General features: G+C 42.5%; 1 protein-coding gene across 1 annotated transcript in view; it reads right to left on the bottom strand.

Moving 5' to 3' along the window:
- The window catches only part of PCNT (pericentrin), a 248,093-nt gene that overhangs the window by 141,326 nt on the left and 89,434 nt on the right, over positions 1–17,333 (bottom strand). Inside the window, 4 exon segments of the mRNA XM_007948706.1 lie at positions 3,955–4,167; positions 11,348–11,510; positions 13,397–13,660; positions 14,351–14,465. Of these exon segments, the coding sequence (XP_007946897.1) occupies positions 3,955–4,167; positions 11,348–11,510; positions 13,397–13,660; positions 14,351–14,465 (755 nt within the window).

Here is a 17,333-nt window from a genome sequence, read left to right on the forward strand (position 1 = left end):
GTAGCATAGTGCCTAAGGCACTTGACTGCTAACCAGAAGGCTGGCGGTTCAAACCCACCAGCCACTCCTCGGAAGGAAGGTTGGGCATTCCAACTTGGGTAGTGATACTGCCTCGGAAACCCAAGGAGGGGTCGCTATGAGTCGGGGCCGACTCGATGGCAAATAACAACAACAACAACAACATATGACATAAATAGACTATCAAGCATAACCCAAAATGCACAAATAGCATAAGATAAATTAGATGGATGGGACCTTCTACAAGTTAAATTTTTATGTGCTTCCAAAGACTTCTCCAAAAGAGTCAAAAGAGAACCTACACATTGGGAAAAAATATTTGGCAATAACATATCTGACAAGGGACTTACCTCTAGAATTTATAGAAAACTCTTAACACCTCAATAAGAAAAAGACCAATAATCCATTTAAAAAAATGAGCAGAAGACATAAATAAACATTTCACCAAGGAGGATATTCAGGCAGCCAACAAACAAGAAGAAATGTTCACAATCATTAGCCATTAGAGAGATGCAAATCAAAAGAACAATGAGATACCATCCTGCCCCAGCACTAGTAGCAAAGTTCAACAAGACACAAAATAACAAATGCTGGTGGGGATGCAGAGTGATTGGGACTCTGGTACACTGCTAGTGGGACTGTAAAATGGTACAAACACTGTAGAAAGCAGTATGGAGATTTCTTAAAAAGTGGGAATTAGAATTACCATTTGACCCAGCCATTCCAGTACTAGGTATATATCTTAAAGAAGTGAGAGCCATGACAGGAACAGACATATGCACACCCACGTTCATCACAGCACTATTTACAATAGCCAAAAGGTGGAAACCAAGATGACCATCAACTGAGGAATGGATAACTAAACTATGGTACATACACACAATGTAATACTATGCAGTGCTAAAGAGTAATGTAGAATCTGCAAAACACCGCATAACAAGGATGAACTTGGAGGACATTATGCTGAGTAAAATAAGTCAATCACAGTAAGTAGGGCAAATATTATATTAGTCCGTTATTGTAAAAGTTAAGGAAAGGTTTCTATACAGAAGGAAATTTTCTTTGTTGGTTACCAGGGGTGGTAAGGGAGGGGTGGGAACACTCTTAAATAGGCAGAGATAAGTATTGATTTGGGTGAAGAGAAAGGCAATGTACCAAATGTGAGTGATCAACATGGTGGCACTGAGGAAGAGGAAGGCACAGAGAGCTACATGGGAGGTGCACACCACAAAGATGAACTCTTTTGCACATACAGTACTGCACTGTCAGTGAAGGCTAACATGGGTATATGGGTGGATAGAAGGGTAGAGAGCCTGAACTATTAAGTATGTCTATGCAGAGGTGTCTGTACCCAAGACCATGTATAGGGTTGGCAAACAAGAATTCTACAAGTGTATTTGTATGTTCTATAAGAATTCCCAGGTGTACAGTAGAGCTGACAAGGGATAAGGTTGTAGTCACTTCTTGGTCACAGCCAGCTACCCAGAGGGAAGGAGTAGTTGAACCTGTGGGCTCGAGACCGTAGTCGCAGGGGACATCAAGCTCAACTGGCATAACATACTACACAAAACATTTTTCCACCTCCTACTTTAGTGAGTAGTGACTGGGATCTTAGAAGCTTGCAAGCAGCCATCTAGATGCAATGATAGGTCTCTCCTCATCCAGAGCAAAAAAGAATGAAGGAAACCAAAGATTCATGGAAACAATTAGTCCTAGTGACTGGTACACCATGCAATCCTCAACCTATACGATTAGGAGACCAGAAGAACTAGATGGTTCCCAGCTACCACTGTCAACCACTTGGAGGAAGATCTGTGTAGGAGATACTGGATAGAGAGGGAGAACAATGTAGAACAAAACTCAAAATCATTTGGGAAAAAAAAAGGGTGACCAGGTTTGCTGGTCTCATAGAGCCTGGTGGAACCACTGAGATTATGGCCCCTAGCTGCCCCTTAGGTCTGGAATTGAACCCACACCTGTGGCTTCCAGCCAAACAAAAGACAGGCATATGAGTTGAACATTTACCTGAGGTAAATACACTCCTTGGAGAGAACAATCATGGGAGAAAGAAGGGCTGTTTATACACAGGGAGACAGCTCAGGGGGCAGGAGTGCATGGAGGGATGGACACAAGAAGAGGTAACTATCAGGAGGAAGTGGGACGGGAGCTGTTGCATTGTGGTAAATCGTAGTCAATGTCATGAGACAGCGTATGTGTGAACTGGTGCATGGAAAGGGAATTTGCTGTGTGAACTTTTACCCAAATCACAATTAAAAAAAAAAAATTTACAGAACTTGAAGAATGTAATCAGTGTCACTGCACTGCACATGTAGAAATTAAATTAGTGTATATTCTGCAATGTATATTCTCAACAACAAGAAATAAATTATATTTTTAAAAATAGAAAAAAAAAACCTATGTCAAACTATCAATACCACTACTATAACATTTTTTGTAAATATTCATGCCAATAACCAGCAATTAATGATGGTAACGTAGCACTAAACATGCAGCTATAGAGATGTTATATGCAGTTCCTCAGGGTGTGAAATCATAGTCCTAAGAAGCGCCTTATAGTTGCTGCATCAGCTTCGAGCCGATGAAGCTTCCCTCTGCTCAAGGAAGGCTATATCACCTCCTACCAAACATCAACAGGCACACATGCTCAAGCAAAATCATTAAGACACCACACATATCCAAGGGATTACTACAGCTCAGGCCATAGCCTTCTGCCACCACACATTAGAACTCTGCAGCACCCACTGCAGACATGAATGCCTATAAACAGCATGCATAGACTACAGCTTAGTGACAGAGGCAAGTACTCTTACAGCAATGCTTGCATTTCTTTGGAGCATAATGAACTCCTTAGTCTAAAGCATCATGACATTTAAAGGTATTATGGCCTGCCACAAACATTCTGAAGAACTTCTCTCTTCAGTGTAACAGTCTGCAAACTCTGAAGCAGGCATGAAGCACATACGTCACAGAGAAATCACTCACTCGTTTTACAAACCTGAATCCTTTTGTGCTACAGTGACAGGAATGCCTATGAATCAAAATATACAAACATTTACAGAGATAAACATCGAAGAATGCACGACCTGGAACACTAAAATTCAGAAATAAGAGGAGGGAGAGCATCAGTAGCAAGACTCTGGGCAGTATTTGGCATCAGATAATTTCCAGACATGCACGTTCGCATGGGCCACCCTCTGTGCCCCTGTTCTAGGACTTTGGCATCAACTGTTAAATGGGACAATGGAGGAAAAAGGGCAGTTGCAACCCTTGGGCAGGCATTTCCAACTATCAGTTATACAATGATGACACATGCAGCAAAAATAAAAAGGTGAACCCTAAAACACAGGATACCACCACCTGGGGCAGGAAGGCCTCATGGGCATCAGGCCTCACATAGGGGGGGTGTGGCCTGAAGACCTTCTGCAGTGGGTTGTAGGGGGAACTGGGACAAGGCCTGGCTGACAGGTCAGTGTGACCCAAGGTCAAGGCCACTTTGAGGGCCACAGGCCACCACAGGGATGTAGGCCCAGGGTTCCCAGGACATAAAGCTGACACTCAAATGTCGTTGGTAATTATTCTCATTCTTACAACTACTAGGCAAGACAAACCAGGCATATGTGCAGCAGGGCCCAGCCAAAGGCCATCATATCCACATCGTATCAGAGGAGCTCGTAGCTCCCTCAAGGAGAGACAGCGGAAGGACAAAATCACACACGCTCACATACATGTATATACACACATGCACCAAGCATGCACACATTTGCACTTGCACCCACATACACACAAACTGCACTGACTCATATTTCTGGGCTTTGAAACAGGTTTACTGATTAACAATGTTCAGAATTCACAAAGCAGTCTGACACCTATATTGGCAGTCTGCAAGCTCATGGCTCAAAAGCCAGTATCTCTTACCAGCTTCTCTCTCCTGTGCGCTGGCAGCTAGTGCCTCCTTCTGGTTCAGCAGGGCGGTACACTCCTCCTTCAGCCGCATCTGCTCGTGGGCTGCCTCCTGGAGCTGCCAGCTCAGTTGCTCCAGTTCTAAGACCAGACGCTGCTCCGACTGCTCCTTCTTGTCCAGCGCCACCTGCAGTTCAGCCCTCTCTTCTTTGAACCCCTCAATGAGGCCTGCAAAGGAGACCAGGTGAGGCAGACGCCCACCCAAAAACAAGCTCTGCTACATGGTGGACAGTAGCCAGGGAGGGAACTGGGACATGGAGAAGATACCATGCCACCAGCGAGCTGGTGTCCCAAAATGCTACCCACACACCCAGACCCATGCCTGGTCAGGCTACCAGACCAGCCTCCTTTCAGTACTGGACCTCCCCCTTCATCACCAGCACATTAAGTCTCAGCCCAGCTCAGGCCCTTGCAAGAACAGGAACAACAGAAAGCATGGCTTCCTGGTGAAGCCCTGGACCCCACACCTGCTCTGGGCCAGGGAGACTTACAATCCATCCTGTCAGGGCCAAGTAGGCTGAAAATCCATCCTGCCAAGTTCCAGAAGGCTCTGGAAACCGGCCTGCTGCCTGGGAATTCACAACAGAGAAACAAACTGCCCCCAAAGATGTGAAGGTCCTCCCACATGTGCCTCCACATCTAGCTAATGAAGACTACATGGCACACAACACTTGCCATGATTGGGTTTTTTTAAATTTATTTTATTATTGTGATTTGGGTGAAGATTTACAGAGCAAATTTACTTTGCATACAGCAGTTCACATGTACTTTGTTTCATGTTGCCATGACTGGTTTTACACTCTAATGAAGAATTATGCTGCTCTGAGCTCTGAATATCTAAAGCAAAGTACAAAGAGAAGAACAAAGTATAAGTCATACTCTCTCATTTTAAAACGTACTACATAGCTACAGTAAGGAGGTCTGCTGGTATAGTGGTTAAGGCATTTGGCTGCTAACCAAAAGGCTGGTAGTTTAAACCCACTAGCTGTTCTGTGAAAGAAAGAGGAGGTGGTCAGCTTCCATAAAGATTTATAGCCTTGGAAACCCAATGAGCATTGCGATGAGTCAGAATCGACTCAATGGCAGTAGATTTGGTTTGGTTTTTTTATATAGCTACAGTATATAATATACTTAGCACTGGTCTAACAGTAGACACACAGACGAATGGAACAGAATTAAGAACCCAGAAATAAACCACACAGTTGCGGTCAGCTGATTCTTGACAAGGGTACTAAGGCTTTTCAGTGGGTAAAAAAAGTCTCTCTAATAAATGGCACTTGTTGTTGTTGTTATGTGCCATCAAGCTGGATCTGAATCATAGCAACCCCTCCTTGGGTTTCCGAGGCAGTATCACTACGGAAGTAGACTGCCCAACCTTCCTTCCAAGGAGTGGCTTGGGTTTGAACCACCAGCTTTCTGGTTAGCAGTCAAGTGCCTTAGGCACCATGCTACCAGAGCTCCTTAATAAATGGCACTAGGAAAATTAGATTTCCACTTTCCACATGCAAAAAAATGAAATAGAATCTATGCCTCACACCATACACAAAAACAAATTCAAAATGGATTAACAACCTAACATTGCAAACTAAAATTAAAATTCTTAGAAGAATAAGCAGGTGTAATGCTGTCAGGCCTAGCTTTCAACAATGGATTATCAAATACAGTAACAAAAGCACCAACAGCAAGAGACAAGTAAATACAATCTCATAAAAATTAAAAAAAAAAAAAAAAAAACTATTGTTCACCTGAAGATTTTACCAAAAAAACTGAAAAGACAAGCTACTAAGTGGAAAAATACCTTCAGAAACCATGTATCTGACTATAATCTAATAACCAAAATATATATATAACTCTGACAAGAAAAAGACAAATAATTCAATCATAAAATGGACAAAAGATCTGAACAAACATTTCACCAGAGGACTTTCAAATGACCACCAAACATGAACGATATTCAGTGTAATTAGCAGTCAGAGAGATGCAAATCAAAACCACAATGAAATCTACAATGAAATACCATTTCACTCCCACTCGGATGGCTGAGGAAAAAAAAAAAAATCAGAAAATAAATGTTGGTGAGATTGTGGGGAAATCGGAACTCTTACTGAAAAGGGAACTACCAAATGACCCAGCAATTTCACTTCTAGGTATATACCCAAAAGACTTGAAAGCAGAGACTAAAAAGACTTTCTTTTATATACCAATCTTCATTGCAGAACTATTCACAATAGCCAAAAGGTGGAAACAACCTAAATGCCCATCAACAAATGAACAGAAAAACAAAATGGGGTACCTACATACAATGAAATACTACTCAGCCAGTTGGAGAAATGAAGTCTGGATATATGCAATAGTATGGATGGAGCTTGATGACATCATATGAAGCGAAAATAAGCCAATCACAAAGGGACAAATAGTATATGATTTCACTTATGTAAAAAGACAAGAACAGGCAAATGTACAGAGACCAGAGTTTCTTAGTGGTTACCAGGGGTGGGAGGAGGGAAAAGGAAAGTTAATGGTGATGGAAGTATCACATTGATTAAAGGTAGGCATGCCCAGCTGATTAGTGTAATTGCTGTCATTAAGTTTTACATCTGTAAAAAGTTGAACTGGCTAAAGTTGTATCAATATACTACTACTCCTCAGTTATCAACTATTTTGTTACCTGACATTTCACATTTACAACAACGGTAAAAAATCAACTATGCAACTGTTTTGTACGTAAACAACAGTCTGGCAATAATGAACACTGAAGTTCAACAAGACAGAAAATAACAATGGCTGGCAAGTATGCAAAGAGATTGGGAGACTTTGCAGTGCTGGTGGGACTGTCGAATGGTACCATCACTGTGGAAAGCAGTATGGCAATTCCTTAAAAAGCTGAATGAGAAATACCATTTGACCCAGCCATTCCATTACTAGGTATATATCCTAAGGAAGTGAGAGCCAGGACAAGAACAGATATATGCACACCTATGTTCATCACAACACTGTTTACAATAGTAAAAAGATGGAAACAACCTAGCTGCCCATCAACAGAGGAATGGATAACCAAACTATGGTACATACACACAATGGAATACTATGCAACCCTCAAGAATAATGTAGAATCTGCAAAACACCACATAACGTGGATGAACTCAGAGGACATTATGCTGAGTGAAATAAGTCAATCACAGAAGGACAAATATTGTATTAGTCCATTATTGTAAAAGGTCAAGGAAAGGTTTCTATATGGAAGGAAATTTTCTTTGTTGGTTACCAGAGGTAGGAGGGGAGGGGAGGGAACACTGTTAGATAGGTAGAGATAAGTACTGATTTGGGTGAAGAGAAGGGCAATGTACCAAATGTATATTTCAAAACAGTTAAGAAAGCAAACTTTCTAGAAGTTTCTTTTCATATTAATTCATATGAATTTCCACTTCAGATATCAATTTCCACTTTAAATTTCAGAATTTTCCATAAAATTAAATTGCTTGAAATAATTTCTGAACTAAACATGCACAAAGGATCATGTATGCTTATAAGCACAAAACATCTTCACATGAGAGGATCTGTTATGTTGTAGATACATTCTTAGTATGAGTATAGTAGAACCAATCACATGTATTGGAAGTAAGAGATAATCATAGGTATGATACTATTTATTATAATATAGGAAGCATATAGCAGAGTGGGAGCTCTGGTAGCACAGTGCCTAAGGCACTTGACTGCTAACCAGAAGGCTGGCAAGTTCAAACCCACCAGCCACTCCTCAGAAGGAAGATGGGGCAATCTACTTCTGTAGTAATACTGCCTCAGAAACCCAAGGAGGGGTCGCTATGAGTCAGGTCTGACTCAACGGCACATAACAACAACAACAACACAACAACATAGCAGAGTGTAATAAAATCAAATTCATTAGTATGATACAGAATACCTTCAAAGTAGGAAGGTTTACAAGAGATAAGTTAAAACAAAACAAAACAAGTCCAATAGAGCTGGATGGAACCACTGAGACTATGGCCCCTACCTGCCCTTCAGGTCTGGAATCGAACCCACACCTGTGGTTTCCAGCCAAACAAAAGACAGGCATATGAGTTGAACATTTATCTCAAGTAGATACACCCCTTGGGGAGAACAATCATGGGAGAAAGAAGGGCTGCTTATGCACAGGGAGACAGCTCAAGGGACAGGAGCCCATGGAGGGATGGACACTGGGAAGAGGTAACTGTGAGGAGGAAGTGGGAGGGGAGCTGTTGTATTGTGGTAAACTGTAGTCAATGTCATGAGACAAAGTGTATATGAACTGCTGTATGGAAAGTGAATTTGCTCTGTAAACCTTCACCCAAATCATAATAAAATCACAATTAAAAAAAAAAAAAAAGACTAAATAAAGAAATCAACATGGCTGACCCAGTTCCTAAAACCACTGACGACTTTGGCAGAGTCACTTCAAATATTTGTAATTTATTGATCTAATACTGAGGACCCTTGGGGGGACACTTGTGGAAAGTTTATTTTTTCACTCCTCTCCAGGAAATGTTCCATAAAATGAATGTAATTCAAATTCAATTCATCTGGAAAAATAAGGTGAAGAATGAAATTAAGTTTCTGGATTCAAAATCAAACAACAGAGGATTTCTGTTTCCTTCAGAACTCTCCAGAATAATCATTTCCTAGTTGTCAGTAAAAATATTTTACTCTCTTGTAGATATTTAATTTTGCTTTATATTAAAAGACTGTATCATAAATTTAGGAGCTCTCATAGCGTAGTGCCTAAGGCACTTGACTGCTAACCAGAAGGCTGGCAGTTCAAACCCACCAGCCACTCCTCAGAAGGAAAGTTGGGCAATCTACTTCCGTAGTGATATTCCCTCGGAAACCCAAGGAGGGGTTGCTATGAGTCAGGTCTGAGTCGATGGCAAACAACAACAACAAATTGTAAATTTCAGAGAAAAGATGCCTTTATGTTTGGATTATGTTTCTTTATATTTAAGCAGTATAAAAGAAATACATGGTGGCACTGAGGAAGAGGAAGACAGAGAGAGGTGCATGGGAGGTACAGACAACAAAGATGAACCCTTTTGCACACACAGTACTGCATTGTCAGTGAAGGCAAATATGGATATATGGGTGGATAGATGGGTAGACAGGCTGAACTATTAGGTATGTCTTTGCAAGGGGGAGCATGCCCAAGACCATGTATAAGGTTGGCAGACAATGTTTCTACAAGTATATTGGTATGTTCTGTAAGAATTCTCAGGTATATAGTACAGCTGACAAGGGACAAGGTTGTAATCACTTCTTAGCCACAGCCAGCTACCCAAAGGGAGCAAGTAGTTGGTTGGACCTGTGGGCTCGGGACCATAGTCACAAGAGACATCAAGCTCAATTGGTATAATATACTACACAAAACATTCTTCCACCTCCTACTTTGGCAAGTAGCAACTGGGATCTTAAAAGCTTGCAAGTGGCCATCTAGATTCAACGATGGGTCTCTCCTTGTCCAGAGGAAAGAAGAATGAAGAAAACCAATGATTCATGGAAACAATTAGTCCGAGTGATTGGGACACCATGCTATCCTTATCCTATACGACTAAGAGACCAGAAGAACTAGATGGTGCCCGGCTACCTATGTCAACTACTCAGAGGGGCATCCAAATAGGAGATCCTGGATAAAGGGCAGAACAATGTGGAACAAAACTCAAAATCACTTAAAAAAAAAAAAAAAAAAAGTCCACTTTGATGGTCTGATAGAGCCTGATGGAACCACTGAGACTATGGCCCCTATCTGCCCTTTAGGTCTGGAATTGAACCCACTTCTATGGCTTCCAGCCTAACAAAAGACAAGCATATGAGGTAAACATTTCCATTAGGTAGATACACTCCTTGGAGAGAACAATCATGGGAGAATAGAAGGGCTGTGTAGCCACAGGGAGGCAGCTTAGGGGGCAGGAGTACATGGAGGGATAGACACAAGGAAGAGGTTAACTATAGGGAAGAAGTGGAAGGGAAGCTGGTGCATTGTGGGAAATTATGTCAATGTCATCAAAGTGTATGTTAGTTGGTGTATCAAAAGTGAATTTCCTCTGTAAACACAAATCACAATTAAAAAAAAATTTGACTCAAACTGAAAAAAAAATGAACACTGAGGTGTGAGTAGACAGTAACACTGGCTGTGATGATATAGGTTGTGTCAACGTGTCTGGACCATGATACTTAGTTATTTTCAATTATATAATGATGTAATTTGGCAGTTAAGTAATGATGAAATTTGGCAGTTAATGTAATGATGTAGTAGTCATCCTTCATTTTATGATCTGATGTGGTCATCTTTCATTTTCACACAATGCTGATTTTCACATGACAACCAGGCCTTAGAAACCTATCCATGTGGTTAAGTGAGGAGTAGGTATATTTACAACAATGACAAAAAAAAAAAAACAAAGGGTAGGTGATTTGGCTTATATACAACCAAATACCATATGGGACTTGGTCCCTTGATTCTTAGGTTTAAGGTCATGGTTTCACGGGATATCCCAGTTCTTTGGCCTAATATCATGGTTAGTAATTTAGTTCTACCTCCTAGTTCATTACATAGTGCCTGGGGTTGTAAAAGCTTGCAAATGGCCATCCAAGGCACAACAACTGATCTCTATTCTCCTAGAGCAACAGAGCAAAAACTCAAGAACAGGAGGAAAATATGGAATGTATGGCTAACTGCCTCCATGAACAACTGCCTCCTCTGGCATAAGACCAGAAGAACTAGATAGAATCCAGCTACTAATACTGAACATTTTGATCAAAGTCTCCATAGAAGAATCCTGATCAATGGGGTAAAATGCAGAACAGAATTTCAAATTCTCATGGACTTTCTGGAGCCCTGGAGGATGGACTGAATCCCTGAAACTACTGCCCTGAAATAATCCTTAAATTTTAAGCCAAAAATATTCCCTGAAGTCGTCTTAAAACCAAATAATAGTTTAGCTTAACTAGTTTTTTTTTTTTTTTTGAAAAAAAAAGTCTGCCTTGAGCATTATGCTCTTTTAAGACCTACCTATATGGGATCAAATTGACAACAGTAACCCAAACCATTAGGTACGAATCTTACAGGGTAGTGAATTTATGTTAATGAAGAGGAACAACTCAGAAAAGGAAGGTGAAAATGGTCGTACAACTTAAAGAATGCAATCAATGTCACTAAACTGTACATGTAGAAACCTGAATTGGTATATGTTTTGCTGCGCATATTCTCAACAACAACAACAAAATAAATGAAATTAGGAGGGAAAAAAAGGATTAGGCTGCTTCCACCTCCCTCCTGAGGTGGTCATCTTTCTTCCCTTCCTCTCACAACACTCACCCTGGGCTTGGTGAAGCTCCCGGGTGAGTGTGGCTGTTGCCGCACTCTCCTCGCTGAGGCAGTCTAGTAGCTCCTTCTGCTTTCTAATGACCTGTGCAGTCTCCTCATTTTTATGATTAAATTCTTTCTCAAAGCGAGAATGAATTTGGTGTGCTTCCTCCAGCTGTTAAAACACATTTGAAAATCAGAATTGCATAGTGAAAATATCCAAAGTTTACATTACCACCATGCTGGGGTAGAATTCTAATGAAACCATAAATATTCCATAAGAAACAACAATTTCAATGTTCATTATTACGTGAATTGCTAAATAATTAAACATGTTCATTAAACAAATTTTCAAAGAAAAATTGTACATAAATACATATAAAACATTTCAAAGAACAAATGCAACAGATCAACCGTCCACCAGAGAACCAGGGACATGCTGGGGGGAGATGGGGGACGGGAACAGAGAGTAGGACACTGATTATAATCACCCACATCACATAGGGTCAATGGGGACTGAGGGCACGTCACCACAGCACACAGAGATGCTCCCCAACATGTGCCACCAGCAACATACACATCCTACCCCAATGGAAGCCCTACTCCCTCTTCCATGGCACAGGACCCCTCTCCTAAGGTCTCCCTGTGCCCCAGGCAAGCACACCCATGCTCCTCCCTCCACTTCCTCACTCAGTGGCTAAGAAGCACTCAATCTTGGAGCTGGGGCTCCCCTCAGTCTCCCTATCACTCAGGACAGCCCAGGCCTAGCTTACAAGGAAATCTTGTTGTTTCTACCTTTGAAACACTACTAGAAATCACCACTCTCACCCCACCCTACCCATGAGCTACCTCACACATCTGCTGCCTGACTGCAGGCCTGTCATTCGTGCTACCAAGGCTACTCCCCATGAGCATGAGCCAGAGCTACAGATCAGCAAGGCACAGCTGCCTCTCTGAGCTCGGCCCTCATACCAGCAGCCCCACACCCCCTCTGTGGCCTCTCCTATGGCACCCCTTAGACCCCGCTCTGTGGCCCTCTTCCCTGGCATGCTTCATGCTCCCTGTGCCACCTCTTTGGCCCTCTCCCTTTGCATACTCCACATTCTCCACGTCCCCTATGTCTGTGTAGCCACTTCCCCAGGGTGCTCACATGCCACAGGGCAGTTGGTATGAATGGAGCACACTTACAGCAGTGCAGATCCAGGACACCTCTGTACTCACTCAGCCCCCCTGGACACATTGGGGCTAGGGGCATTTCACTTTAATGACATTAGAGTATCTGGGTACTTGTGGATTCCCAAGTTATCAGGAAAGAACAAGTGAATGGAGGGAAAGAAGGATATGAAGAGAAAATGGTGCAGCAAAGGCAGTAGGATGAAACAAGAGAAAGAAACTTGTATTTCAAAACTGTGACCTGCATGGGCTCCACTGACCGCCGAGGAGAGAAAACTCTTGATCAAATGTTTCTGCGGACCAGACAACAATGCTTCACATAAAAACATTTATTTTAAACTGACTCTGGAGAAAAGCTGTCTTGCTTACTTTATTGCTTTGCACGTTACTGTTACTTCTTTCCTAACTGTCCAAAATGTTTCAGAAAGGTTAAAAAAAAATCAACTCTCCTAGTGACAATTTCTATATATAAAGATATTAATGTGGAATTGCAGCAGAGCACTGAGTTGATTCAAGCATTGCCGAAATTAAACTGAGATTTGTTTGTCATTCATAGCAAGCCTACCTCAAGAATTTTGGTGCAGAAAGGACTCCTCCTAAAGGAAAATATGTGTAAGAGCAGCGTTAGCAGTGGAAGGTTGATAAGCACTCTGAAAATGGCAGTGCATTCTCCGCCCCAGACGTCAGATGCAGAGGGGCAGAACAGAAGCAAATGCCAGAGTGGGACTCCCCACCTCCTGGAGACAGACACTGACCACCTCAGGCCTAGAGCCTAGCTGTCACCCTCCACCTTGCCCACATGATGCCAACAGAGCCTGCACCTTGTTCGCAGTCCCTTCTGAGGGAAGATGACACTGTGTAGGGAGGCCCCTCCATACAGCATTTTACCTGTCTGCTGGAGTCCAGAGCCATCTCCAGGAGATTGTCCACAGCCACCCTGAGGCTCTGGTAGACCTTCCTGACTGGCTGCTCATATTCCAGTGTGGTCTCTGGGTTCATAAAGAAGCTCTCGCACACATGACTGCTGATTTCAGCTGCCACAGATGCCTCCGCAGATTCAGGCGGCATCCCGTCGGGCTCTAACATGGCTATGCCAAGCCCAGGTAGGGCTTCATCCAGGGTGGGGGCTGCAGAATGACAAAACCCAAAACCCTGTACACACTACACAGCAAGCAAGCCAAGCTATCGGTTTTCAGACGATACATAAACAGCGTTAATTAGGTCACAGAAAATCTAAGAAAGTTTGCCCATCGTAGGAACAGGAAGGAACACTGCACAGGAGCTGGGAAGCCTCCATTAAGCTGGTCTACTCCAGTGCTGTCAGCAGGAGGAGATAAGGAGGCAGCAGCTCATGTCACAGCCACAATATAGTCCCAGACTGGCCCTGGAGGAGCCTGGTCAATAGCTGCCTCCCACTTATAGCCCTCCCATGTCCTAGGGAATAGTCCCAGCAGCAACCTCCTTCTCAGTTGGTTTGCAGCATTCCATTCCAAAGGGACCTAAAGGCTGTGGGCACAAGTCCTCACAAAACTCACAGGTGACCAACAGCACTACCTCTCCAGGACACTACTCAGAACACCAGACAGTACTCACCTAAGAAAACAGGCAGCATTCCTTTCTCTCTCTGTCTCTCACACACACACACACATATACACATACACGCACGCCTTTTGAGCAAAAACAAATGACTAATCATATTAAGCAACCATCATTCTACAGTGCATTCTAAATGGAGCCACTCAATCAGAAGTCATCATGAGAAGGCACCAGTTGCTCACCTGAACACAGAAACTCAATGCTTGGCCACATGTTGGGTGGGCTCTCTGTACTGGCAGGCCCCACACTGTCCAGACAGAGCCCCACACGCTCACTGATCTGACCTCTTATGGCAATTGCTGCCCTCAGTGTCTCTCCAAACAAGCTCAGCAGCCTTCTGAGGGCATCCTGGAGTGCGTTCCTGAGGGGGAGGACATGAAGATTCAGGAGACAACATCAATCACAGAGGGTGTTGGCTGATGATGTGCAGCACAGGCAGGTGTGGTGGGAATCACTATGAGATGCCACATGAGGCACTGGCCAAACTCCCACACATGAGGAGACAAATTTCAGCACAATAGTGCAAGGGGCTCCACATATCTGCTCCCCAGGAAACTGAGAAAAATTATTTAAGAAAAAAAAAATCAGCCACAAAGTCTATAGAAATGATCCTAAGGCAGAAGGAGATGAATAAACACCTATTTAAGGACATCTTCAAAAATCCAATAGTAAAGGTAAGAGTTCATAGTATTTGAACCAGCACCATTCTCTCCTGTCCCTTCCTAGCCTAGTCAAAAGGAAACTCCTCTCCAAACAGCTGGAAGGAGCCACTATACAAAAACAGACATAGAGAATTATGGATCACTGCTGCCCTACCGTCAACACCAATGGAAGCAGCAGTCAAGATATGCTGCAATAGAACTCTTTACAGTGCTAGAAAGCAAAGATGTCTGTTGAAAGACTAAGGTTTGCCTAACCCAAGCCATAGTGTTTTTAATCACCTCATATGCATGTGAAAGCTGGATAGTGAATAAGGAAGACCAAAGAGTTGATGCTTTTGAGTTGTGGTGTTGGTGAAGAATACCGAAAGTACCACTGACTGCTATAAGAACTAACAGATCTGTCCTAAACGAAGTGCAGCTGGAATTTTCCTTGGAAGCAAGAATGGCCAGACTTCATCTCATCTACTTTGGTCATGTTGTTAGAACGGACCTGTTCTGGTTACCTAGTGCCGCTCTACAGGAATATACCACATATGGGATGGCTTAAACAAACAGGAGTTTATTCTTACAATTTGGAGGCTTTAAGTCCAAGTTCAAAGTGCCAGGCTTTAGGGGCTGGGTGAGCCCCCTCAACCTTGGGGTCCAGCTCTGCCTCCTGCTCCCGGCCCACTGGGGCTAGAGGCATTTCTTCACTCAGACAGCTGCTGGCTGCTGAGGTTGAGAAGCCCCAAAGTTGACAAGTAAAAAGGCATAGTCCCAATGTTACTAAATCACATGGCAGGCCATTAACTTAAGTCCATTGTAAGTCCCAAGGTCGGCACAGCATATCAGGCTGCTAAGCAACAACATAGCTACATGCAAGGTCCAAGCGTGTCATAGGCTAGAGATCATTCCTAAAGCTGCTTCTTATACACAGGAAGCAGACCACATTCCCTAAGGCAGCTACTAAGCTGCTCACAGTAGATTCCACCATGGAGTTGATTACCAGTCTCATCATGGGGAATACGACATCCAGCTGCCCAGCCACTCAACCAGGCCCAGCCAAGTTGACACACAAACTGAACTACCACGAGACCATTCCCTGGAGAAGGATATCACATTTGGTAAAGTGGAGGAGGTTCAGCAAAAAAGGGGAAAGCCCTCAACAAGATGGATTAACACAGTAGCAGCAGTAATGGGCTAAGGCATAGCAAGGATTGTGAGGCTGGCATAAGACCGGGCAGTGTTTCATTCTGTTGTACATAGGGTCCCTATGAGATGGAGCTGACTCAGTGGCACCTAACAACAACAACCACCGAACCAGCCAAATCTACACAGTATGGCTCTACTGAGACAAAGCAAGCAGCATTCCCAGCCCCTGGGTGCAGCCAAGAAGGAGGGACTCTGCATCCACATTCAGAGCCAGGTAGGAGTGCTCCCCACTGTGTGAATGTTAGCTGCACTCACCTCCCGACCATGCCCTCGTAACCACTGCAACAGAGGCCTGAGGACATGCAGTGCTCCATCTCACTCCCCTCAATCACATCCTACCACACACAGATGCAGTCCAGTGGCAACAACCACCATCCTGCCTCAAACTGGGGGCCTACAGACTGGCTGTGCATGCCTTTCACTCAATTAGCACCATAGACCCATGGATCAGTGTAAATCAATGACAGAAAGAGCAAAGGAAAAAAAAATCAAATACATGGAAAGTAACATCTTGTTGAAAAATCAATGGGTACTCTGGGTAATAGGAGAAATCAAAGATTAAATTAAAATATTCCTAGAATCACTAGAATGAAAACACAACATACCAAGATCTTTAGAACACAGCAAAAGCAGTGTTCAGAGGTCAATTTACAATAATAAATGCTATAACAAAAAAGAAGGGACAAAATCAACACATTAACCCTAAAACTCAAACAAATACAAACAGAGCAGCAAAAGAAGTCCACAGCCACCATACAAAAGGAAATAATAAAGATCAGACAACGATGAAAAGGAAACACAACAGAATGAATTAATAAGACCAGAAGTTGTTATTTTGAGAGGATCAATAAAATTGACAAACCACTGGCCAAATTGACAAAAGAAAAGCAGAAGAAACAAATAATCCAAATAAGAAATGAGATGAGTGACATAACAACAACTGAAATAAAAAGAACCGTAAGAAATACAACAAAAAATTATACCCCAACAAATTTTAAAACCTAGAGGAAATGGACACATTTCTAGAAATACACTTCCTACCTAAACTAACACAAACTGAGGTAGAAAAACTAGAAATGATTCTAAATCTACAGATAGAAATTCAAAAGATTAATACTAAATTGTCAGAAATAGATAACATATTGGAAGGGAAAAGGAGAAGAATCGATGAGATGTAAGACAGAATGAAAGAGATTGAAGACAAATACCTGAATACTTCTTTGGAAAAGGATCAATCAGAAAAAAAATAAAAACAACATGAAGAAAGCCTAAGGTTCATGTGGGATACCACCAAAAGGAATAACTTAGGTGTCATAGGAATTCCAGAACAGGAAGAGAAAAACAAAACCACTGAGAAAATTGTCCAAGATTTGCTG

The sequence above is a fragment of the Orycteropus afer genome, unplaced genomic scaffold (assembly GCF_000298275.1).
Source record: "Orycteropus afer afer isolate SDZICR_OR568_19922 unplaced genomic scaffold, OryAfe1.0 scaffold00219, whole genome shotgun sequence".
NCBI classification, from domain to species: Eukaryota; Metazoa; Chordata; class Mammalia; order Tubulidentata; family Orycteropodidae; genus Orycteropus; species Orycteropus afer.